This window comes from Lactuca virosa, chromosome 2 (genome assembly GCF_052849685.1).
Source record: "Lactuca virosa cultivar CGN04683 chromosome 2, Lactuca_virosa_CGN04683_v6, whole genome shotgun sequence".
Lineage (NCBI taxonomy): Eukaryota > Viridiplantae > Streptophyta > Magnoliopsida > Asterales > Asteraceae > Lactuca > Lactuca virosa.
Genome location: NC_136427.1, coordinates 204,793,625 through 204,819,983, shown reverse-complemented (window position 1 = coordinate 204,819,983; position 26,359 = coordinate 204,793,625). Strand labels below are relative to the sequence as shown.

The 26,359-nt window shown below is 39.6% G+C and overlaps 1 protein-coding gene and 2 non-coding genes across 3 annotated transcripts; 2 read left to right on the top strand and 1 right to left on the bottom strand.

The window, feature by feature from the left end:
* Positions 1 to 3,066: 3,066 nt before the first annotated feature.
* Positions 3,067 to 3,923, bottom strand: LOC145158161 (uncharacterized). The gene is made up of 2 exons (XM_079077092.1): positions 3,861 to 3,923; positions 3,067 to 3,420 (listed from the first exon to the last, which is right to left on the bottom strand). Exons 1-2 carry the CDS (start codon positions 3,921 to 3,923, stop codon positions 3,067 to 3,069), a joined length of 417 nt encoding a protein of 138 aa, XP_078933218.1.
* Positions 3,924 to 4,396: 473 nt separating this feature from the next.
* LOC145161976 (small nucleolar RNA R71) lies at positions 4,397 to 4,503 on the top strand. The gene has a single exon (XR_013738830.1). It is a non-coding gene; the product is annotated as a small nucleolar RNA R71 (small nucleolar RNA).
* Positions 4,504 to 15,185: 10,682 nt separating this feature from the next.
* LOC145161975 (small nucleolar RNA R71) lies at positions 15,186 to 15,292 on the top strand. Its single transcript, XR_013738829.1, has one exon. It is a non-coding gene; the product is annotated as a small nucleolar RNA R71 (small nucleolar RNA).
* The last annotated feature ends 11,067 nt before the right edge of the window (positions 15,293 to 26,359 follow it).

Here is a 26,359-nt window from a genome sequence, read left to right as displayed (position 1 = left end):
TACTTTCTTTGTTTCTGTATTTTCTTTTCAAAAATCAAAAACACCAAAAACATGTTATTTTCAAGGAATTGACGTTCTTTTCTCAGGTTAACTTCCTCCATTATCCTAATTCAGAACGAAGGGCAGGTATGATTCCGAAACTATGTACTAGCTAAGCATCCCTAGAAGCATGTTGTTGCATGTTGTCCCAAGCCTCTTAGACTCTATATTTAAAGCCCTAATGAAACTTTCATTCCAATTGTTTCTTCCCAATCAGGCTATCAAATCATATAAGTCATCGAGCTACCTTACTCTTCTCACATTGAGTTAAGAGTTTCCTGCTTGGTTATTCATTTATAGCAGAGGTACAACATCTTCTTCGGAACCAATCTATACAATTTCTCCATTAATTACGTATTCATAAAAGTAACCCTTTAGAATCTCAGATATTACCACTGAGGTTACACAACATCTGTGTTCATGATCTTAAAATTGTTATCACCACGATTTTAAGTGAAAACCAAAATCCAAAACCTACTTCTCAATTGACGGTGAACAACTAAATGTTCTAGATATTTTCACCAAGGAATTGATGCATAAAACCTTTGGTTGTACCTTTCTAAGTTTGAAATCTCATTTTTCATTTTTTGAGTGATCTTAATGAAATTCTCTCGACCTAAGACATTTCTTCCCAACAAGATCCATTTTTTTTTTAAATTTCCGTCATGTCCAGTCACTTAAAGAAAATCCACAACTTACTTATTCTTATGGCTACACTGGTCAAACAAGTACTTTTTTAAGATCTTCGGACTTATGTCAAGTTTTGGAATCTGTTTGAAGCTTAAGCCACCCTTAAAACCTATCAAAAGAAGCATTTCACTGTTTCTTAGTAAACTGGTGATCGTAATTCAACAGCATACCACAGAAGCACTTCAGAGTCTCTCTTGACTCAGAAGGAAGAGATCGTTTCCCGGGATCCATCTGATTTTCATGTCAATCTTGTTTGACATCACAGAATCCCTAAAATTATATTTGCTTTATTTCTTTATCTTTTTCACACTCTTGCACAATAATCCTTGTGATTTTTCAAAGTCTGGTTCTAGTTCCGAATGGTTACTTTAATTCAGAGAACAAGTCATGGTCTCTAAGTTGGTGAAATGTTTGATGATTCTGAATGTGTCTATTCCGTAATGACGGTTTCTTGGAGACGAAAGATCAAATTAGGCGCGACTTTTGAATTCCCTGACACACGCGTGTCTGTTACAACTGCGTCTGACACATGCGATGAGCTGTCATGATTTTCTAGGCTGATTTTATGGGATACAGGAATGTGGATGGCGGTTTTCTCTCTCCACTTATCACTTATCGTATAAAAGGGGTTTTCAAACGATTTTCTCTCTCACCTCAAACTCTATTCTTAAATCCTTCAAAGCAAAAACCCCTAAAATCTCTCTACTGTTCGTCGTCTTCTTCAAAGCTCCAATGACAGGTTCATCTGAGCACATCTCCTTTGCCGATCAATCAGCCTCTGTCATCATGCTTACTGTGAAGCACGGCCAAAACATGATCATCGATCTTAATTCCTCACGCTACAATGAAGTACTTCGGCCGATAAATGAATTCCTTAAGTTCTCGCCACTGGCTCAGGCGTTAACAATGGCGGAATCTGTTCCAATGGTTCATCTCTCCAAGGCTTACTCATCTTCAATCTACAGCAAAGAAAATGATGTCACCCACTTCGAGGTTGCCTCTCACAAGACCTCGATTATAAAACCCCACTTCAACAAAGTTCTAGGACTTGCTACTACTGAAGTTCATGTGAATCTTAAGTCGATTTCCACCTCTCCCTAATTGAGATGTTTTCATCCAAAAAAAGATGAACCTAAAACAGAAAAGTCATCCATGAAAACTTCCATGAACTTCTCCACCATGTCGTGAAAGATTGCGGTCATGCATCTTTGAAACATGGCCGACGCATTGCATAGTCCAAATGGCATTCGACGATAGGCAAAGGTCCCGCTTGGACACGTAAACGTTTTCTTCTCTTGGTCTCTTGGATCGATGGGAATTTAGAAATACCCAGAAAAAACATCTAAAAACAGTAATAAGTATGACTAGATAAACGTTCCATCATTTAAAGGTAATGGAAATGGTCTTTGCAAGTGTCATCATTTAACTTTCAATAATCAATGCACACTCACCAACCGGTTACTGATCGTGTCGTAATAAGCTCGTCCGTTTCGTTCATTACCACTTCATGCCACCCTTCTTTGGTACCACATGAATTGGGCTAACCCATGGACTATCTGAAATGTAATATATGATAACGACATCCAATAATTTCACCACTTTCTTTACCACTTCTTGTATTTTTGAATTTAATCGTCTCTGTGGTTGTACCACTGGTTTGGCCCTTCTTCCAAGTTGATTTTGTGTGACCAATATGAAGGGATAATTCCTTTTATGTTGGTGATTTTCCAAGCCATGACATGTTTACGTTTTCTTAATACCTCCACCAAAATTTTATTCTCTTCAGGCTCAAGATCAACTGCTATAATAATAGGCTTCTGCTCATTCTCCTCTAAAAAGGCGTAATCCAGATGTTTGAACAATGTTTTCAATTTGACTTTTGGGTTCTGATTAGTCACCATGATGTGGTCTTCTACCTGCCATGCCGTGGTGTTTTCAATTGGATTGTTTGATCGTGAGTTTTTCAGTTGACCACGTCGTGGTTAACTCACCACGTCGTGGTTGGTCTTCTGTTTGAATTGTAAGGTCTTCAATTTCACTCTCTTCCAAAAGCCTCCCCAACTCCTCTAAATCATGTTTAGCATCAAAATCATTTTCTTTCAGAACCATGTACCCCTCTGAATTATTATCCTTCCACCTACTCAATTCTTTTTCCAACACTTCTTCAAATATATCCACCGAGAAAGCTGTGTCATCGGTTATCTTTGAAAGTTTCATAGCTCGATCTAGGCCAAAAGTAATAACATCTTCTCCTACTCTAAGGGTGAGTTTGGACTCTCGTATGTCCACCAAAGCTCATGTGGTGCTTAGAAAATGCCTTCCAAGAATGATCAGAACTTAGTTGTCTTCTTCCATATCTAAAACAACAAAATCTATAGGAGAAACAAATTTATCAATTTTAACCAATAAGTCCTCATATATTCCTCTTGGAAAAGTCACCATCTCGTTAGCGAGGTGAATTGCCATGCGAATTGGCCTTGGCTCCGAAAGATTTAGTTTCTTGAAAAATGAGTAAGGTATGAGATTGACACTAGCTCTCGAATCGGCAAGAGCGTAGATTGTGGTCAAATTTCCAAATTGGCATGGGAGCGTCAAGCTTCCTGGATCCCCCATCTTCTTAGGTAACTTGTTTAGGATAGCAGCTGAGAAATTCTTGTTTAAAATCACATTTTTGCCTCTTTCATCTTCTTTCTATTAGTAAGAAGATCTTTCAAATTTTTGCGTATTTTGGCATTTGTGTCACTGCTTTGATGAATGGCAAGTTGATCTGAAGGGCTTTTATATGCTCCATGAACTTCTTATACTCTTTGGCTTGCTTGTCTTGCTTGGCTCGGTTCGGGAATGTTAGCGGTGGCTGATATGGCTTGAATGGAGGAGTTTTATTGTCTTTAGCAGTCGGCCACGTCATGGTGGGTCTTCACCATGTCGTGGTTGGTCTTCCGAGGGCTTTTCTTGATTTTGATTGTTTGGTTCCTGAGCATCATCTGAATTATTGTTAGTGATAGGAGCCAAAGGAGTAATAATTTTACCACTCCTTGTTGTGATGGCCTTGAAATGTGCCTTCGGATTTTGTTCTGTATTGCTCGGAAGTGTGCCCAGTAAACTCTCATTGAATTACCTCGAGAGTTTACCAAGTTGTTGCTCAATACTTCAAATGGAGGCTTGTTGATTCCGAATGACAACATCAGTCTCATCGTGTCTCTTCTCCGATGTAGCTATGAATCGGGAAAGCATGGTTTCAAATTCATTCTTCATGGGTTTCTTGCAATATCCGTCATACATATCTTCATTAGAATGGCAAGCTTGAACCTTCTAATTCCCTTCCTCATCAAGGTCACACTCCTTTGTTAAGCGAGGACCGGTATAATTATCACATCCAAACAGAATTGAAATGATGGATTGATCCATCTTTTTTATTCTTCGGTCCATCGACTCCAGTTTTGCCATAACCACTGCCATGTACTCATTTCCTCCTTCCAAATTCCCCTTTCCCCTAGTAACATCTTCATGTTGGGTATGATATTCGCGCGAATGTTTCATGAATTCTTCAATCAACTCCTTAATCGTAGCAGGTTCTTTCCTTGTCATTTGTCCTTAAGAGTCAAGGAGTTGTCTTGTTGTAACATTCACCCCATTGTAAAACATACCCACTTCTTGTTGTATATTTAGATCATGTTGGGGATAATTCCTTAGCAAGCCCTTATACCTCTTCCAAGCTTCAAACAAGGACACACCATCTTGTTTTTGGAAATTTGCTATCTTCTTCTTAAACTTGGATATTTTTGATGGTGGGCTATACTGGTCAATACAATCTTCGCGTAGATTTGTCTAAGTTGTAATTGTTCCAGATGCAAGGGACTTTAACCATATTTGTGCATCTCCCATGAAGGTTACTGGGAGAATTCTTAATAATACTGCTTCTCACGAGACATTAGGAACATTGAAGTAATTTGCAATGTCATTGACCTCATCTATGTGCCTAAACGCGTCTTCATAATCCCTTCCAGAAATGTTATGTCCTTGAGCATCCCTAGAAGGTGGCCCTTGAGCTCAAATTTGGTTTCAGTTGGGATGTCTGGTGGGGCAAGTCCTGGCCCTTGACCGTTGCATAATTTCTTCTTTTATACGGCCATAGTCATCTGTTTGATATCCCCCATCTTGTAACAAAGCAAAAAACAAACGCGTAAAAAGAACAAAAATTATAAAACAAAAATTGTCCGGATATGTACCACGTCGTGGTATCGTAATAACCAGAAAAATCTAAAAACAGAGACAAATATAAACTTTATGTGAAGTAAATCTCACACAGAGGATGAAAAACAAGTAGCAAATAATAATTAAATAAAATTTGAACCGTTCCCCGGCAACGGCGCCAAAAACTTGATACGAATTTTTTGTACTAAGTAATAAACCTACTAATCTAGACTAACTAATATGCAATATGCAGTGTACCTAATCGAATAGTAGGATAATTCAGGTAAGCATGGTATCGAACACAGGGAACAGAAATAACAATTATAATACTACTAGATGTTAACTAATTTAAACGATTAATTTAAGAGGGGTTTTTTCTTGTTTTGAAATTCTAGAAACTTAAACACTACTTATCAAAGAAGCAAATTAAAACTAAAGAATAGAACTTAAGAAACGATTTAATCAAGAATTTAAAAAAGACTTTCACTTAGATTCGACTCACTTGCTCCTAGGGTTGATTTACTGGAAAGTTGTCACACCCCGAAACCGATGGCGGAAACGTTCTGGGGTGGAGGACGTCATGTGTAGCATCACAACCAATGAATAATAGCAATCATAGCAACACAACCATTACATTGATTACTTAAATAAAAATGTTTACATCAGTTTGGAACTTTGTCTGAAACTTGGTTTGAATTACATTCAATAGCTTTGTATAGTATGAAGATAAACTCTTATTGCTCCAGTTCCTCAAAAATCCAGCAAATACCTGTCTACTGATTTCCTGAGAATACAAGCAGTTTGAAAATATCAGCATAAAGCTGGTGAGTTCATAAGCGGTAGTTTGTAATGAAAATCGTTGATGAGTTCGTAAAAGTGTTTTGTATAATTTCAAGAAAATCCGATATTTTCTTTAGTGAAAATGTAGTGTTCTCAATTCTGTATGAAATCGTGAATGGTTGTTACTGAAAACTGTAGTGATGCGCGAAAGTTAATACTTCATGTGACTAGCAAATGCTAATCATAATGTATAAGTATTTTGTACGTGAAGCCATTGTATGCCTAGTTCTGGTTGTAAACTTTGAAAGTTTTCTAGTTGTAGTGTGTATTAGTTCTATTTAGTGTAAATAAAACTGTTGAAGAGTGTCAAGTTGTAAACTAAAGGTGATTTATACTTATTGTGAGTCGTATAACCATGCTTGATATGACTAGAGACCTTTCCAACGTTCTTTAGGCGTCGAGTTAAATGACATTTGTCACCCTAGGCATGCCTGCCCAACTGTAGCTAGCTGTTCGGGTGTGGGATTGTCAGTCCCGAATAGATCTATTCACAAATCTCACGCTCTCCCTCCAGGAGACTCTGGTTATACTATGATAGGATTTATCCCTGTACACCTAAGGGTACAGTAGTGAAGTAGCGCCTCACAGTAACGTACAATCTAGTTTACATGTAGTGTAGTAGTGTTCTACCATAGTAAAAATCTGTATGTATACCGTATGTAGTGATAATTATAGTTATGAAAACCATGATAAAGTAGTGATGTAACTGTAAACTGTTTCTGTCTTAGCGCATATGTTTAGTAGTGAAAGTTTCTGTACTTGTTATGTTTAGAGAAATCACAAACTATACCGATTATAGTTTGCATGTATAGTGAATAGCGTGTCCGGAAAACTATGCAATTTTAGTGAAAACGTCCCTTATGCTCAACACAGTACAAAAGGGTTAAAGTATGAGATTTGCATAAGTTTTGAAAACGTTTATGTTTAGCTTGTATCCCCCCCCCCCCTGAAAACATTAAAAATACGGAAAATGTAGGGGTATGAACTCACAGTTGTTGCGTGAAAACGCTGACTGAAATGAAGATTCCTCGAGTTGCTGCATGTGACACTTAACGAAATCCTAATATCAAATAAATACATATATGTATCTAAATTAGAGATTTCGTTACATAAAGTGTTAGAAGAACACTCGTGTTCGGTTGAGGAATGTTACCGGGACTCGATCGAATCGATGAAAGTGGGTTTTTAGCCAAAAGCACCACTTAGAAAGGTGTTTACGGCCGTGAACAAGAGTTTATGGTCGACTGGTAGTTTACGGTTTCTGAAGGCTTAGTGAGTTTACGGACGTAAACTCAAGAACAGGGTTTACGGTCTTTGAAGATGGACCGTAAACTCAAGAACAACGGTGCTGATTTCGAAGAGATAAGTGCTCCAGACGTTCCGAAGTGACTCCAAACGGTGTTTCTCGATGTTTCCCGAAGTTTTAAGGTGTTTTTAGGTGTTTACGGTCAAGGTTCTTAGAGAGAGAAGGAGAGAGTTTTCGGCCAGAAGTGTTCAAATGAAGGTGGAGGTCTCGTATTTATAGGGGTTTTGTGGTCGGTGTTGGGGTCCACTATTTACTGGCCGTAAACGGGTTTACAGTCGTAAACAAGTTTACGGTCGTAAACGAGTTTACGGTCGTAACCCTACTTAGGCCGGAATTGTTTGGTTTTCGAGATATTCGGGTTTCCGTGCGATTTTTGGTTCCAACTCGTAAATAATTTAATTTTATATAACTAGATTATTTTCTAAACCAAGAAGTTTGAAGAAAAAGTTAATGAATTCGAAATTTTATTAACGGAAATCGCGTAACGGAAACGGACAAAATTTCGGGTTGTCACATCATCCCCCCGTTAGAGGGAATTTCGTCCTCGACTTGATCCTTCATGGATCAGAAAAGAGATGCGGATACTTTTGTTTCATCTGATCTTCGCGCTCCCAAGTGTATTCAGGTCCCCGCTTGGCATTCCAGCGAACCTTCACAATCGGGATGCGACTTTGTTTCGTTCGTTTGATCTCTCTGTCCATGATTTTGACCGGTTCTTCCACGAAGTTGAGGTTCTCGTTGATTTCAATCTCGACGAGAGGAATCACAAGTGTCTCATCTGACATACACTTCTTTAGGTTCGATACGTGGAAGACAGGATGGATGTTGCTGAGCTCCCGTGGTAACTGAAGTTTGTATGCTACGGGACCGATCCTAGCAAGGATCTCAAATGGTCCAATGTACCTTGGGTTTAGCTTTCCACGCTTCCCAAATCATATCATGCCTTTCCAGGGTGAGACCTTCAGAAGGACGCGGTCACCAACCTGGAACTCCAAGGGTTTTCGTCTCTTATCGGCGTAGCTCTTTTGTCTATCTCGTGAGGCTTTCAGTCGTTCCCGGATTTGTACAATCTTCTCAGTTGTCTCTCGGATGATCTCAGGACCAGTGAGAGTACTGTCGGGGACTTGACCCCTGGCTAGCTGCGTGTCACCCACGTCAGCCCAGCACAGAGGGGATCTGCACTTACGGCCATAGAGGGCTTCAAACGGCGCAGCCTTGATGCTGGTATGGTAGCTGTTGTTGTAGGAAAATTCAACCAAAGGAAGATGAGTGTCCCATGATGCGCTGAAATCGATGACGCAGGCTCTCAACATGTCTTCCAATGTCTGAATTGTTCTCTCATTCTGTCCGTCAGTCTGCGGATGATAAGCCGTGCTCATATCCAATTTAGTTCCAAGAGCTTTCTGTAGTGACTGCCAGAACCTCGATGTAAAACTGCTATCTCGATCGGAGATAATGGATGTAGGTACCCCATGAAGGCGAACTATTTCTCGAAGGTAAATTCGGCCGAGTCTCTCCATCTTGAAGTTTTCTTTGATTGGCAGGAAGTGGGCGGACTTCGTCAACTGATCGACAATTAACCAGATGGCATCGTACCCACTCGGAGATCTGGGTAACTTGGTGATAAAATCCATGGTTATCCTTACCCACTTCCACTCAGGTATTTCCGGCTGTTGAAGTAGACCTGAGGGCTTATGATATTCGACCTTCACCTTGGCGCAAGTCAGGCACTTGCCTACGAAGGTAGCGATCTTTGCTTTCATGTTTGGCCACCAATAGAGCTGTTTGAGATCCAAGTACATCTTATCCGACCCTGGGTGAACGGAGTATTTCGTCCTGTGAGCTTCGTTCATTACAACCTCTCTGTAACCACCGAACTTTGGGGTCCAGATCCGGTCCATGAAATAATAGACTCCGTCTCCCTTGATCTCTAGGTTCTTTTCCATTCCTCTCAAGGCTTCACCCGGCATGTTCTCTGGTTTTAAGGCTTCCAGCTGAGCCTCCTTGATTTGCACGGATAAATGGGAATGGATGGTCCTTGTTAGTGCCTTCACGTTACGCCCAGAATACTCCTTTCGACTGAGGGCATCTGCTACCACATTGGCCTTGTCGGGATGATAGCAAATTTCGCACTCGTAGTCACTGAGTAGCTCTACCCATCGCCGTTGTCTCATGTTTAACTCCTTTTAATCAAAAATATGTTGCAAGCTCTTATGGTCGGTGAAGCTAGTGCACTTTGTTCCATAGAGATAGTGTCTCCAGATCTTTAACGCAAAGACCACTGCTCCCAACTCCAAATCATGAGTTGTGTAATTGACCTCGTGTGTTTTCAACTGCCTCGAGGCATAGGCGATGACCTTTCCTCTCTGCATGAGCACACACTCTAGGCCCTGATTGGATGCATCACAATAGACTACGAAGTCTTCCGTCCCTTCGGGCAGGGACAAGATAGGTGCGCTGCATAGGGCCTGTTTCAAGGTTTGAAACGCAGTGTCTTGCTTAACTCCCCAACTAAAGGTTACACCTTTTTGTGTCAGGGTAGTTAAAGGCTTTGCGATTTTGGAGATATTCTGAATAAACCGGCGACAATAGCCCGCGAGACCCAAGAATTGTCGGATTTCTGTGGGTGTCTTTGGTGTAGACCAATTCTCATTCGCTTTGATCTTGGAAGGGTCCACGTGTATTCCTTCCTTGCTAATCACGTGTCCAAGGAAATTTACCTTCCTGATCCAGAATTCGCACTTCGAAAATTTCGCGTATAGCTTTTCTGCCCTTAATGTTTCCAACACCTGCCTTAAGTGCTGTTTATGATCATTCTCACTCTGCGAATAGACAAGTATATCGTCGATGAACACAATCACGAACTTGTCTAAGAAAGGGCGGCACACCCGATTCATCAGGTACATGAATACTGCCGGTGCGTTGGTTAGACCAAAGGGCATTACTACAAACTCGTAGTGTCCATAGCGAGTTCTGAATGCTGTTTTGGGCACATCATTCTCATGAACCCGCAACTGATGGTATCCTGATCTTAGATCTATCTTCGAAAAATAGCTGGCTCCCTGAAGTTGGTCGAAGAGATCGTCGATTCTGGGTAAGGGATATCGGTTCTTGATGGTAAGCTTGTTCAGCTCTCGGTAGTCGATGCACATCCGGAAGGATCCGTCTTTCTTCTTCACGAATAAGATCGGAGCTCCCCAGGGTAAGGAACTCGGCCTTATGAATCCTTTGCTAATCAGCTCATTGAGCTGACTGGATAATTCCTGCATTTCCGCTGGCGCTAAACGGTAAGGAGATTTAGCTACAGGAGTAGCTCCGGGGATTAAGTCGATACGAAACTCGACTTGGCGCTCGGGAGGGATTCCTGGAAAATCTTCGGGGAAAACCTCAGGAAAGTTACAGACTTCGGGGATGCTCTCGAGGTCTCTAACTTTTTGCGTCTCGTCGACAACATGAGCTAGGAATGCATGGCACTCCTTTCGCAGATACTTCTGAGCTTTGATGCACGAAATGATACGGAGGTTCGAACTGAGTTTATCACCATAAATCATAAGGGTTTCGCCAGAGGGAAGATTGAGACGGATAGCCTTCTCGAAGCAAAGAATATCAGCACGATTGGAACTCAACCAATCCATTCCGATAATGACATCGAAGCTCTTGATGGACACATGCATAAGATCGATGGGAAAGGAATAATTGTCTAGGGTAAGAGTACAGCCTATGAATATGTCATTAGTGCTCTCCTTCTTTCCGTTAGCCATCTCGACGGTAAATGTTTCGGTTAAAGGTTGGGATTTACATTTGATTAGGTGTTTGAATGCATGACTAACAAAACTCCTCTCCGCACCAGAATCGAATAGAATGCATGCATGAGAGTTATCAAGGAGGAACGTACCCGTAACAACGGTAGGATCAGCAACTGCTTCCTCCTGGCCCATCACCAGAACTCTTCCTGGATTGCCACCAGTTGTTGCCTTGGGGCAGTTTCTCCTGAAGTGCCCAGCCTCTCCACATCCATAACAAGTTTGACCAGCGCCCGCTCCCGGAGCCTGGTTGGTTGGTTGAACCGGTGTCTTGCAGTATCGAGCTGTGTGTCCCTTCTTCCCACAGCTGTTGCAATTCAACTCACGGCAGAGCCCGTGATGATGGAAGTTACACTTGTTGCACAGGGGTAGTTTTCCAGCATAACCACCGGTAGGAGATTGGGTGGTTGGAACAGCAGTGGGAGCAGCAGCAGGAGCAGTAATAGCATTAACTGCCACTGTTTGTTGTTTCTTGGAGGGCTCCTGCGAAGACTGGCCCTTCTGTTTGTTACCAAACTTCTTCTTCTTCCCACCGCTTTCCTTTTGTGGCTCGGAAACAGCTGCCACCTCATCCAGATCGATTCCATGATCGATCAGAGTCTGTGCCAGATCCTTGGCGCTTTCAAAAGTAATCGGTCTAGCAGCCAAGACATTCCCTTTTTTTGGTTGTGTCAGTCCCCAGATGTACCTTTCGATTTTCTTGCTTTCCGGGGTGACCATTCTCGGACAGAGGAGAGCCAGATCATTGAATCTAGCGGTGTAGGCAGCGATGTCGGAACCCTTCATCTTCAAGTTCCAGACTTTGTGCTCCAACTTTTGCACCTCGCCCCTCGGGCAGTAGTCCGCGAGCATGAGCTCCTTCAGTCTTTCCCAACCAATGGCATTAGCCACTGGCAGGGTTAGGGTTTTGACTCGACCATTCCACTAGGTCAGGGCTCTGTCGGTGAAGGTGCAGGCGGCGAACTTCACCTTGTTTGCTTCAGAACCGACGCAAATTTCAAAGATGGATTCGATTTTCTCGAACCATCGAGTCAGAGCGATGACACCTCCATTTCCGTCGAAGGACTTGGGTTTTGCGGTCATGAAGTCCTTGTAGGAACATTCTTTTTGTTGTCCCTGACTTCCATCTTGTCTATGTGGGTCGGTTCCACCTCCAGCCCTACCAGCATTCACTTGTGCCATTGCTGCGGTCACGGCGGCGGTAACTGCGGCCTGGAACATGACGGGATCGAACTGAGGGGGTGGTGGTGGTGGCGGAGTGTCGTCGTTTCTTCTGATGGGTCTTGGTCGGGGAGGCATCTCGTTCAGGAGGAAATCAGGAAGAAGAGGATGGTAAGTCCTCGAGATATATAAAACAAGATATATCTCATCCTGATAATAAAAGTATACTACCGAGCGATAAGCACAGAAAGGTTACTAACACGAGTAAGTTATCGCTTAAGGAAGAAGAGTTAGCAACGCTCAGAGTGAATCTGTATATTGAGTTTGGCTCTAGCTAAAATACTCCTATAGTATTTTATGTGGAATGATTTTGGTAAGTTTTAGGCCTGCTGTAATACCACAGTCACTCCCAAGCACATGTTGGTCATGTCTCGACTGAATATAGTTGATCAGGCTATATTCACCCTAGACATGATTACATAACTGTCCAGGTTTAACCGCAGCGTTCCAACATCCAAATACTCTTTGTTTTGTTCTACTAGTGACACGAACTTTGTTATGTATGCATGCTCGTATACTTTTTATAAAAATACTTTATATTTTGAAAGTATACTTTTAGCGTAGAGCACTTAGGCCCCTTAGTGTTTATAGTTGTATACCACGTAAGGTTCGGTATACTAGTTCGCTATAAACAAGGGCTCTGATACCAATCTGTCACACCCCGAAACCGATGGTGGAAACGTTCTGGGGTGGAGGACGTCATGTGTAGCATCACAACCAATGAATAATAGCAATCATAGCAACACAACCATTACATTGAATACTTAAATAAAAATGTTTACATCAGTTTGGAACTTTGTCTGAAACTTGGTTTGAATTACATTCAATAGCTTTGTATAGTATGAACATAAACTCTTATTGCTCCAGTTCCTCAAAAATCCAGCAAATACCTGTCTACTGATTTCCTGAGAATACAAGCAGTTTGAAAATATCAGCATAAAGCTGGTGAGTTCATAAGCGGTAGTTTGTAATGAAAATCGTTGATGAGTTCGTAAAAGTGTTTTGCATAATTTCAAGAAAATCTGATATTTTCTTTAGTGAAAATGTAGTGTTCTCAATTCTATATGAAATCGTGAATGGTTGTTACTGAAAACTGTAGTGATGCGCGAAAGTTAATACTTCATGTGACTAGCAAATGCTAATCATAATGTATAAGTATTTCGTACGTGAAGCCATTGTATGCCTAGTTCTGGTTGTAAACTTTGAAAGTTTTCTAGTTGTAGTGTGTATTAGTTCTATTTAGTGTAAATAAAACTGTTGAAGAGTGTCAAGTTGTAAACTAAAGGTGATTTATACTTATTGTGAGTCGTATAACCATGCTTGATATGACTAGAGACCTTTCCAACGTTCTTCAGGCGTCGAGTTAAATGACATTTGTCACCCTAGGCATGCCTGCCCAACTGTAGCTAGCAGTTCGGGTGTGGGATTGTCAGTCCCGAATAGATCTATTCACAAATCTCACGCTCTCCCTCCAGGAGACTCTGGTTATACTATGATAGGATTTATCCCTGTACACCTAAGGGTACAGTAGTGAAGTAGCGCCTCACAGTAACGTACAATCTAGTTTACATGTAGTGTAGTAGTGTTCTACCATAGTAAAAATCCGTATGTATACCGTATGTAGTGATAATTACAGTTATGAAAACCATGATAAAGTAGTGATGTAACTGTAAACTGTTTCTGTCTTAGCGCATATGTTTAGTAGTGAAAGTTTCTGTACTTGTTATGTTTAGAAAAATCCCAACTATACCGATTATAGTTTGCATGTATTGTGAATAGCGTGTCCGGAAAACTATGCAATTTTAGTGAAAACGTCCCTTATGCTCAACACAGTACAAAAGGGTTAAAGTATGAGATTTGCATAAGTTTTGAAAACATTTATGTTTAGCTTGTATCCCCCCCCCCCTGAAAACATTAAAAATACGGAAAATGTAGGGGTATGAACTCACAGTTGTTGCGTGAAAACGCTGACTGAAATGAAGATTGTGGTCAAATTTCCAAATTGGCATGGGAGCGTCAAGCTTCCTGGATCCCCCATCTTCTTAGGTAACTTGTTTAGGATAGCAGCTGAGAAATTCTTGTTTAAAATCACATTTTTGCCTCTTTCATCTTCTTTCTATTAGTAAGAAGATCTTTCAAATTTTTGCGTATTTTGGCATTTGTGTCACTGCTTTGATGAATGGCAAGTTGATCTGAAGGGCTTTTATATGCTCCATGAACTTCTTATACTCTTTGGCTTGCTTGTCTTGCTTGGCTCGGTTCGGGAATGTTAGCGGTGGCTGATATGGCTTGAATGGAGGAGTTTTATTGTCTTTAGCAGTCGGCCACGTCATGGTGGGTCTTCACCATGTCGTGGTTGGTCTTCCGAGGGCTTTTCTTGATTTTGATTGTTTGGTTCCTGAGCATCATCTGAATTATTGTTAGTGATAGGAGCCAAAGGAGTAATAATTTTACCACTCCTTGTTGTGATGGCCTTGAAATGTGCCTTCGGATTTTGTTCTGTATTGCTCGGAAGTGTGCCCAGTAAACTCTCATTGAATTACCTCGAGAGTTTACCAAGTTGTTGCTCAATACTTCAAATGGAGGCTTGTTGATTCCGAATGACAACATCAGTCTCATCGTGTCTCTTCTCCGATGTAGCTATGAATCGGGAAAGCATGGTTTCAAATTCATTCTTCATGGGTTTCTTGCAATATCCGTCATACATATCTTCATTAGAATGGCAAGCTTGAACCTTCTAATTCCCTTCCTCATCAAGGTCACACTCCTTTGTTAAGCGAGGACCGGTATAATTATCACATCCAAACAGAATTGAAATGATGGATTGATCCATCTTTTTTATTCTTCGGTCCATCGACTCCAGTTTTGCCATAACCACTGCCATGTACTCATTTCCTCCTTCCAAATTCCCCTTTCCCCTAGTAACATCTTCATGTTGGGTATGATATTCGCGCGAATGTTTCATGAATTCTTCAATCAACTCCTTAATCGTAGCAGGTTCTTTCCTTGTCATTTGTCCTTAAGAGTCAAGGAGTTGTCTTGTTGTAACATTCACCCCATTGTAAAACATACCCACTTCTTGTTGTATATTTAGATCATGTTGGGGATAATTCCTTAGCAAGCCCTTATACCTCTTCCAAGCTTCAAACAAGGACACACCATCTTGTTTTTGGAAATTTGCTATCTTCTTCTTAAACTTGGATATTTTTGATGGTGGGCTATACTGGTCAATACAATCTTCGCGTAGATTTGTCTAAGTTGTAATTGTTCCAGATGCAAGGGACTTTAACCATATTTGTGCATCTCCCATGAAGGTTACTGGGAGAATTCTTAATAATACTGCTTCTCACGAGACATTAGGAACATTGAAGTAATTTGCAATGTCATTGACCTCATCTATGTGCCTAAACGCGTCTTCATAATCCCTTCCAGAAATGTTATGTCCTTGAGCATCCCTAGAAGGTGGCCCTTGAGCTCAAATTTGGTTTCAGTTGGGATGTCTGGTGGGGCAAGTCCTGGCCCTTGACCGTTGCATAATTTCTTCTTTTATACGGCCATAGTCATCTGTTTGATATCCCCCATCTTGTAACAAAGCAAAAAACAAACGCGTAAAAAGAACAAAAATTATAAAACAAAAATTGTCCGGATATGTACCACGTCGTGGTATCGTAATAACCAGAAAAATCTAAAAACAGAGACAAATATAAACTTTATGTGAAGTAAATCTCACACAGAGGATGAAAAACAAGTAGCAAATAATAATTAAATAAAATTTGAACCGTTCCCCGGCAACGGCGCCAAAAACTTGATACGAATTTTTTGTACTAAGTAATAAACCTACTAATCTAGACTAACTAATATGCAATATGCAGTGTACCTAATCGAATAGTAGGATAATTCAGGTAAGCATGGTATCGAACACAGGGAACAGAAATAACAATTATAATACTACTAGATGTTAACTAATTTAAACGATTAATTTAAGAGGGGTTTTTTCTTGTTTTGAAATTCTAGAAACTTAAACACTACTTATCAAAGAAGCAAATTAAAACTAAAGAATAGAACTTAAGAAACGATTTAATCAAGAATTTAAAAAAGACTTTCACTTAGATTCGACTCACTTGCTCCTAGGGTTGATTTACTGGAAAGTTGTCACACCCCGAAACCGATGGCGGAAACGTTCTGGGGTGGAGGACGTCATGTGTAGCATCACAACCAATGAATAATAGCAATCATAGCAACACAACCATTACATTGATTACTTAAATAAAAATGTTTACATCAGTTTGGAACTTTGTCTGAAACTTGGTTTGAATTACATTCAATAGCTTTGTATAGTATGAAGATAAACTCTTATTGCTCCAGTTCCTCAAAAATCCAGCAAATACCTGTCTACTGATTTCCTGAGAATACAAGCAGTTTGAAAATATCAGCATAAAGCTGGTGAGTTCATAAGCGGTAGTTTGTAATGAAAATCGTTGATGAGTTCGTAAAAGTGTTTTGTATAATTTCAAGAAAATCCGATATTTTCTTTAGTGAAAATGTAGTGTTCTCAATTCTGTATGAAATCGTGAATGGTTGTTACTGAAAACTGTAGTGATGCGCGAAAGTTAATACTTCATGTGACTAGCAAATGCTAATCATAATGTATAAGTATTTTGTACGTGAAGCCATTGTATGCCTAGTTCTGGTTGTAAACTTTGAAAGTTTTCTAGTTGTAGTGTGTATTAGTTCTATTTAGTGTAAATAAAACTGTTGAAGAGTGTCAAGTTGTAAACTAAAGGTGATTTATACTTATTGTGAGTCGTATAACCATGCTTGATATGACTAGAGACCTTTCCAACGTTCTTTAGGCGTCGAGTTAAATGACATTTGTCACCCTAGGCATGCCTGCCCAACTGTAGCTAGCTGTTCGGGTGTGGGATTGTCAGTCCCGAATAGATCTATTCACAAATCTCACGCTCTCCCTCCAGGAGACTCTGGTTATACTATGATAGGATTTATCCCTGTACACCTAAGGGTACAGTAGTGAAGTAGCGCCTCACAGTAACGTACAATCTAGTTTACATGTAGTGTAGTAGTGTTCTACCATAGTAAAAATCTGTATGTATACCGTATGTAGTGATAATTATAGTTATGAAAACCATGATAAAGTAGTGATGTAACTGTAAACTGTTTCTGTCTTAGCGCATATGTTTAGTAGTGAAAGTTTCTGTACTTGTTATGTTTAGAGAAATCACAAACTATACCGATTATAGTTTGCATGTATAGTGAATAGCGTGTCCGGAAAACTATGCAATTTTAGTGAAAACGTCCCTTATGCTCCACACAGTACAAAAGGGTTAAAGTATGAGATTTGCATAAGTTTTGAAAACGTTTATGTTTAGCTTGTATCCCCCCCCCCTGAAAACATTAAAAATACGGAAAATGTAGGGGTATGAACTCACAGTTGTTGCGTGAAAACGCTGACTGAAATGAAGATTCCTCGAGTTGCTGCATGTGACACTTAACGAAATCCTAATATCAAATAAATACATATATGTATCTAAATTAGAGATTTCGTTACATAAAGTGTTAGAAGAACACTCGTGTTCGGTTGAGGAATGTTACCGGGACTCGATCGAATCGATGAAAGTGGGTTTTCAGCCAAAAGCACCACTTAGAAAGGTGTTTACGGCCGTGAACAAGAGTTTATGGTCGACTGGTAGTTTACGGTTTCTGAAGGCTTAGTGAGTTTACGGACGTAAACTCAAGAACAGGGTTTACGGTCTTTGAAGATGGACCGTAAACTCAAGAACAACGGTGCTGATTTCGAAGAGATAAGTGCTCCAGACGTTCCGAAGTGACTCCAAACGGTGTTTCTCGATGTTTCCCGAAGTTTGAAGGTGTTTTTAGGTGTTTACGGTCAAGGTTCTTAGAGAGAGAAGGAGAGAGTTTTCGGCCAGAAGTGTTCAAATGAAGGTGGAGGTCTCGTATTTATAGGGGTTTTGTGGTCGGTGTTGGGGTCCACTATTTACTGGCCGTAAACGGGTTTACAGTCGTAAACAAGTTTACGGTCGTAAACGAGTTTACGGTCGTAACCCTACTTAGGCCGGAATTGTTTGGTTTTCGAGATATTCGGGTTTCCGCGCGATTTTTGGTTCCAACTCGTAAATAATTTAATTTTATATAACTAGATTATTTTGTAAACCAAGAAGTTTGACGGAAAAGTTAATGAATTCGAAATTTTATTAACGGAAATCGCGTAACGGAAACGGACAAAATTTCGGGTTGTCACAAAAGTGCAATGGATTGAGTTGTTTGTTGCTTACTGATTCCTAAGTCGATTAGACTTTACGATCCAAAGAATAATCCCTTAGTAAAACTAATTCATTCATACATTGATTAGGTGGACAAACAAATAAGATTACTGGTATTGAGTTCGAGTTATGCTGGACTTGAACTAATGATTGACATTAATGGATAATAACATCAATTCAATACATGAATGATCATCACATATTAGCTTCCACATTAATTTACCTACTCTTCTATTTAACATTAGGTTTATGATCAAAAAACTAGTCTTACAACTTTGATGATCACAAATTCATAAGATTCAAGTTTACCAAATAAGAATGATCATCTAATTCAGAAAAACTCAGAAATAAACAAAAGAAGTAGTTATCATTAACACAAAAGGATCTTTAACAAGCTAGCATAACAAATAAACAACTAACAACAATCCAAATCCACTTAATCAACACATAGTATGCAAGATCATCTACTCTAAACGAAAGCTAGGGTTTTTATCCCATAACTACTGTAAACAAATACATAAAAACAAAATCTACTTTCCTTTACATGATCAAAACAATGTAAATAAATAATTAAGAGTGATGTTGCCTTTAGATCTCTTCAAAATAAAGCCTTCAATCGATCTCTACATTCCAGAACCTCTAAAGAATGTTTCTGGCCTCCAAAAGTCGATAATAGCTTTCAGCAATCATTAGGGTTGAGAGAAGAATCATTCCATTTATAAAACCCGAAATTGGCTCACTACATCATGGTATACCGTCACTGCAATGTGGTCTTCATAAAAATCGTGTATCCACCAAGTTACTATTTAATCAGGAATTCTTCATTCACCACGGCATAGTGGTGATCACCACCTCATGGTCTTCCAAGTGCAAGACTTCTTTAACTTTGAACCAATTTTCCCGCTTCCAGCTCCGCAATAGCTTCCTTTTGATTTCGAGCATGTCTTTGCTGCTACAAAACAGATTTTAAACAAATTAAGCACTTTTTTTTCTTTAATTAGAATAAATGTAGCAAAAAGAATTAAATAATGCATGAATTATATAGCTAAATATGCACATATCAACGACCGATACCCCCAAGGATCCACATCCATGACCCATTTATAGCCGCACACTGATACAAGGTGTCATGACGCTAGCTAGCTCGCATGATGACCAATACCCCCAAGGATCCACATCCATGACCCACAAAAAGCCGCACACTGATACCAGTGTCTCCACCAGTCCGAGAACAAAAGAAAATCTGGGGATTCGTGTCTCGTACCATGACGCTAGCTAGCTAGCATCATGATTGATACGCCCACGGATCCACATCCATGATGCACAAATATCCGCACACTGATACCAGGGGTCATGATGCTAGATAGCGTTATTTTAACGTCCCAAAATTCATAGTAAAATTTTCTTTTTTTAAAACAATAAGCCATACAAATGAGTTGTTCCAAAACTAATCAAAGTGAATATATCATTTAAACATTAGAGTAGAAATCACAAATAGCGAATACGGAAAACTTTGGCAGATGTTGTGCAATCAAGTCGGGCCCTTCCCTTTGGAACCGAAAGTACCTGAAACCATAAACATGAAACCGTAAGCACAAAGCTTAGTGAGTTCCCTAAAATACCACATGCCATACATAGAATAGAGAATGTTATGTGCCAACCATAGTCATTAAACTACTATCATACCATGGGTCGTTTTATTGTCTTTCCTTGCCAAGCCGGGGGCCAAAACCCAGGTCTTATAAACAAGTGCCAAGAACCACCTCTTGATCTTCCATGCAAGTATCACAAAGACATCTAGAATCCTACATATAACTGCCAGGGTCCAGACCCTGGTCTTGCATACAAATTCTGGTAGCCATATCCAAGTCTTCTTTGCAATTGCATGGGGCCCCCACCTGGTCTCCCTACATAACATAATCTAGTAGGCCTTCATTAATGCCTTCAACCCACGGGTACAGTGAAGAGACTCTCCTAGATCACAATCCGACTAAACTTAGATCAATGTTGTACCGACCGCAGCTAACAGATCTCACCGCCAAAAAGATGGGTGCTAAACACCTCCTAACAATCCACGCAAGGTAAACCCTAAGTCTACCTTCTAAAATATTGACCAAAATTCAACCCATGCCAAAATTCAATTATCAAAGTCAAAGTCAACAACCCACATCATCCACCATTGAGTCTCACGTCATGACCAACCCCTTGTCACATTGTGAGAGCACACTCGACCCTATTCCAACTCGACTAGCTCAGCCAACTCGATCACACACAACCCATTGGGTTGGCCTAGGGATGTCAAAAAGTCCCGTGAGACCCCGTTCCCGTGGGGGCCCCGTCCCGTTTGGGGGATTTTTTTTAAAAAAAATAGGGGGCGGGGACGGGGGCAGGGGCAAGGTTAACCCCCATTTTAATTTCAGGGGCGGGGGTTGGGGTAGGTAATCCCGTCCCGAAACCCCCATGGGGACCAGTTAATAAATTACACATATATTTACATATACTAATTATAGAAATATAATAAACAAAACCATGATTTTGAGCTTCCAAAATTCATCAAAAAAACATGTTTTTAAGTTGTTAGTATAATGTTTTTAAGATGCCATAACTTTTTTATTTTTAATATGTAAAATTCTGCTATAAATAATTATTTATTACCTCAAAAATAGCTTCTTTTAGCCTAAATAACAACTACTTTTAGCCCAAAAAAAGTCAGCCCAAAATCAATCGGGGGTGGGGGCGGGGGTAGGAAGGCTGAACATTCCGGGGGCGGGGTCGGGGATGGGGGAACGGGGAAATTTTGGGGGCGGGGGCTGGGGATGCACTCCCCATCCCGTTTGCCCCCGTTGACATCCCTAGGTTGGCCTCACAACGTGAACATTCCTCTGTCACATCGTGATCCCAAAACAGACCAGATACATGTTCATTTCATGGTCACATCGTAACACCCTTAGTGTCACGTCGTGACTATAGTCTGAAGCAACAATATAAAGATTTGAGTCCTTAATCCATTAACTCTTTCATTCTAACTTTTCCAGAAGATAAAGGGGACTGTAAAGATCCATAAAAAGGATTACTTTATGTACATGCATGCTTCACGCATGTCCTTCATCCATTCTAGTTCAAAAGTAGAGAGATTATACCTAAAAATCACATGCATAGACTCAATAATTAACCAACTTCTAGATCTGAACATTATCATACTAGGACCCTTAAAATACATAAAGTTGTCAGCTTTACGAATTTCTTCCATTCAAACTTGCTCAAACATGAAGGACATGGGAAAACAACTTAGATTTAGCAACATTAAGCCATAAATTTTGAGCCTTTGACACTTAAAAGGTCCAGAAGGAATATAAGGTGATGATGATGATGCTTCCTTGCAAGCTCCACCAATAAAACACCTTCTTCTCCTTCTTCTCTTCTTCTTCAAGCTAACAAATATTCTAAAAGACCAAGAATCACCAAGGGAATTAGGGTTAGGGTTTTTTTGAGGAAAAAGGGTGATGGAGGCTGATAATGAACCCTAAAATTGACTTATAGGGGTTTAAATATGAAGGAAAGCCTAAAAGATTATAGGCTTGGGCTGCAACAAGTTTCACGTCGTGACACCCCAGGTTTCATATCGTGAGGATGATTCCGAAGCACACTTCTCGTATTAGCTTGTCACGTCGTGACCACCTTATGGTCACGTCGTGACCACCTTATGGTCACGTCGTGACACTTGAATTTCTCCAAAAGTCAAGCTTTTGACTCCTTAAAACCCTAAATTGATCCATCCTGGAAATAGGTGTTACAACTCTCCCCCACTTAAATTAGATTTTGTCCTCGGAATCATCCCTACTACTCCCTCTACCACATCAGTCGATCCCGACTGAACTACCTAAATTCTGATTAGGATGGATAAGTCATCTCATATAGACGACCACCTCCCAATGCTACCATTAATTCCTATTCTTAACGAAAATCACTTACCCTTACGAAGAAGTGAACCATGTCCTACTATCTTTAACCAATGAAGATTAACCATCACTACTCTGATTGAAATCCAAAACCTGACACCATGTCTGACTTCTAGACAGACTGAATCATTCCAATACAACCATAAAGGCTCCATTCTGCAACCCGGACCAAACCATCTCTCCAACCCCGAATTATCCCACATATATTAGAGAAATAGAAACCTTGAGCATTCGTCGATGCCGATAAACCTACACCCGAAAACAAGGGTGACACCCAACATGAGTCTCAATCATTGGTGCCATACCAACATACAGTCACATCCCGCTAACTAAACATTCACATTTTTGATCTATCCGAGATCTCGCAGGTTCCAAATTGACCTACCAGTTAACTGAAATAACGAATTTCCAACCGGTTGCTGAAGCTGATAACCTCACACACGACCGCACCACAAGACTCCAACCAAGAGTCAATATAATAAATGCTATCCTAGATTGTTTGCCAATATGGCTCCAACATCCCTCCAGTTCGAACAAGGGACGGCATAACCAACCAACACAGGAACATTAGACAGTCCACTTTGTTCTAGATGAATGCTACCGGCCCAGCCGTAGTATTACATCACATTCGGCCCAAAATCATTCTACAACCTTCTTCAGTCATGTGAATGCTCTGTGTAACATCGTGATTTTTCATCCAAAATTTTTTTTATTTTTAAAACACTTATTTAACAGAATACGTTGCGGCAGACTTATTATGATTGTTTCAGAAACATCACCAATGTTACTTTCATGTCAAAATAAACTCATCAAAATATAAAGTTCACAAAAACATGATGATGAAAACCCAACATGTCCAAATGGTATCATAACTAAAGATACTAAATTATACTACCCAAAGATTCCCATCCTCACCAAGGCATCATGTCAAGCTACCTGTTCCATTCCACAGAAACCAACAAGCAAAGAACAAGTGTTAGCATAAGCTAAGTGAGTCAATATAGTACAGTGTTAAGAGAACACACATATCATAGATAGATCCACACAAAACATCCACACGCAGTCAAAGACTCACTAGCAAGACATACAACATCACACCACATAACAACTACAGCTCAATTTATTTTAGTTCTTCAGTTAGAGCTTGTTTTATTAGTTACTCTCCTCACCACCGTTGTAACTAATTTAATCTTATCGATTCACCGCTTGAATATTATTATATAATATTTTGTTTTTCCGCTTTACTTTAATAATTACTCACCGCTCACCGCTATAATTATTAAAGTATTACCTCCTAGTTAGGGTCTTTCTATTCACCGCAAAAACCTCCCCAAAACTAGACCCCGTTCGCTACTAACGTGACCGGCACGACCCAATGCACTAAGTGAGGTGTGACTCTCACCCGTAATCATTGCCCCCGGTGTGCTGCGTTCGCTACTCCGACTGTGCACATACGTATACATGCGTTGTCGTTCAGGATTGGTACGAGCGGTGTCAATTCCAACAGATACACCTCCCAAATCCAATGTGATGTTCGCGCTGGTCCCACCGCTTGACCAACATCACTCCAGTCCTGGTATACCAAGGTGTACCAAGACCATGTCCCGAGTGGTTGTCTAGAAAAACCAGTCGGCGTCACAGTTGGCTTAAGCTCTTTTTCTTATAGGTATCTTTCAACCCACTAGGCCATCATAATATCCGGATTGGGTATTTACCTATGTCTAGGTTTCTACCCTTCGCCCCACTAGTGTGTTCCCCATTTTAATTTAATAATGATTAATTAAATAAGGAGTTACATTTTTACCCTTTCAAGTAATCATGTAATTATTATGAATATTCTTTTATTAACATATTAACTCTTTAAGGGTTATTTTCATGCAAACATGTAATTTCATGAAGTTATTACATTTTATATCACATACTACTTCCATACACAAAACATCAATGAAGTTGATACAACACTAGCATGCTTGTCGTAAAACATTTTAAACAAATATTTTCAAACAAGAATTAACATGCTTACATCACATAATGTTCATACACTTCACTCAATCTAGCATGACCCTAACTCAAATCTCACACCAAACAAGGAAGATTCTAGCATGCAACACCCTAGATATCATTACACATAAAACATTTCAACAATAATGGCATAACAATCAATCATCAAAAGGGCACCTGCATCCTAGATAACTAGGTTCATCCCAATCCATCTAAGATATGGGATACTCCTAACAATGTACTTTTAAAACCACAAAGTTGACTCACCTTCGCCAAAGATGTGACCAACTCACACTTCAAATCTTGTATTGGTTGAAGTATCACCCTTGCCCCTATTACATTTCAAATAACAAAGTTATTGAAGTTCTACAATACCAAAGATTGTCAGTTTTGGACCCAAAACAGCCACCTGTTTAGAGCTGTTTTAGCAAACTTAGAACCTGTATAACTTTCGTTTTTATTTCATATTACAGAAGTTTAGACTTTTAGCTTTTTATAATGTACTTTTGAAGGTCCAAAAGATTTTTCTACAATTTTATATGATTTTTACAAAACTGCCTATCAATGCAGCTAAATTCTGACCAACTGGTGAAAAAGATGATTTTCACCTAATCTAGAAGCAACAACAGGTTCTGGAAAAATTCATGGATAAACTAGACTCAAAATGAAAACTTTGAGAGTTCACGGATCATTAATTCGACTCCTGGTGATTTTTCTATAATTTTTCCAATACAGGGACAGATTGGTAATTTTTGCTGAATTTTCCAAGATTGGATTTCAAGGGCTTTTTGACCACTTAACAGATTAAGCCATCACTAAGAACACCCATAAGGGTAAAAATCAGCCTCTTAACAGAAGTAGCATGCCAAACAATAAAAATATCAATCCCACTCACAACCCACTCATCAAGGTACATAATATTTGGTGGAAAACAAAGTAGGTTGCACAAATAGGAACTTGGATTTCTTCCACCACCAATTCTCATTGAAGGACTTTGAAAGATTGTTTTGAGGCTTATTGGGTGACTCAAAACATGATTTAATCACAGAAAAATATATATTTGATTCATGGTGGAAGTTAACATAAGTTTTAGAAATCAATAACAAAGATTGAGACTCCAAAACTTTGCTCAAAATATGAACGTGAACTATAAACTTGTTGAAGGTATTCATAAGCAACGTTTGACAGCATTGAGCCATCATAAACACCCAATAAAAGTGAAATTGAACCATATGAACCTTCAAGGTTTCTAGGAAGAAGAAGATGAGATTATGATCATCAATTAAGAGGAGAATTGACATCCATAATCTTCAATTGACAAGGAATTAGACATATAAACACAACAAAAGATATTAGAAGATGCTTTTACCAATACTTGGCCAAAAAATCGATGCACTCATTCTTTCCCTTATCACTCTCGTTTTTTTTTCCTTTTCTTCGTGGCTTGATCGACGATGCACCCTACCACTAACAAGAATCGGATTTTTTTTTTCTTCTTCTGTCGATGTCGCACAAACACACAAGGGAGGTTCAGTTTTTTTTTTTACGTGTTCGTATATGGAGAAGGGAAAAGAACGCACGATTAGTTTTTCTTAAGGTTACCCTAATTAATGAACGTAAAGGCTTAACCCCAAGAAAGAAACGGACGAATTGCGCATTCAATGAAATCAATTACATTCGTTTAATTGATTTTGATTGGATTTATAATTGCATTTACATATTTGATCCCTATCATTTTCTTATAATTACTCTTTGAACCCCAAACGTAAAAACACCAATTCCTCCACTTTCAAGAATAACGATTCACCCCCCTTGACTTTATTTGTTATATTAAAAGGATTTTATCTATCCTAACTATACCCACAATTTAATTAATTAACTTTTATACCTTTTAATTATTAGCTAATCTTTTACTTATTAATTAGCGACCTTTTTATTTAATTTAGACAAAATTGCAAAAATGGTCCCTACGGTTGGCAAAATTCTGCGGTTTTGGTCCAAAAAAGT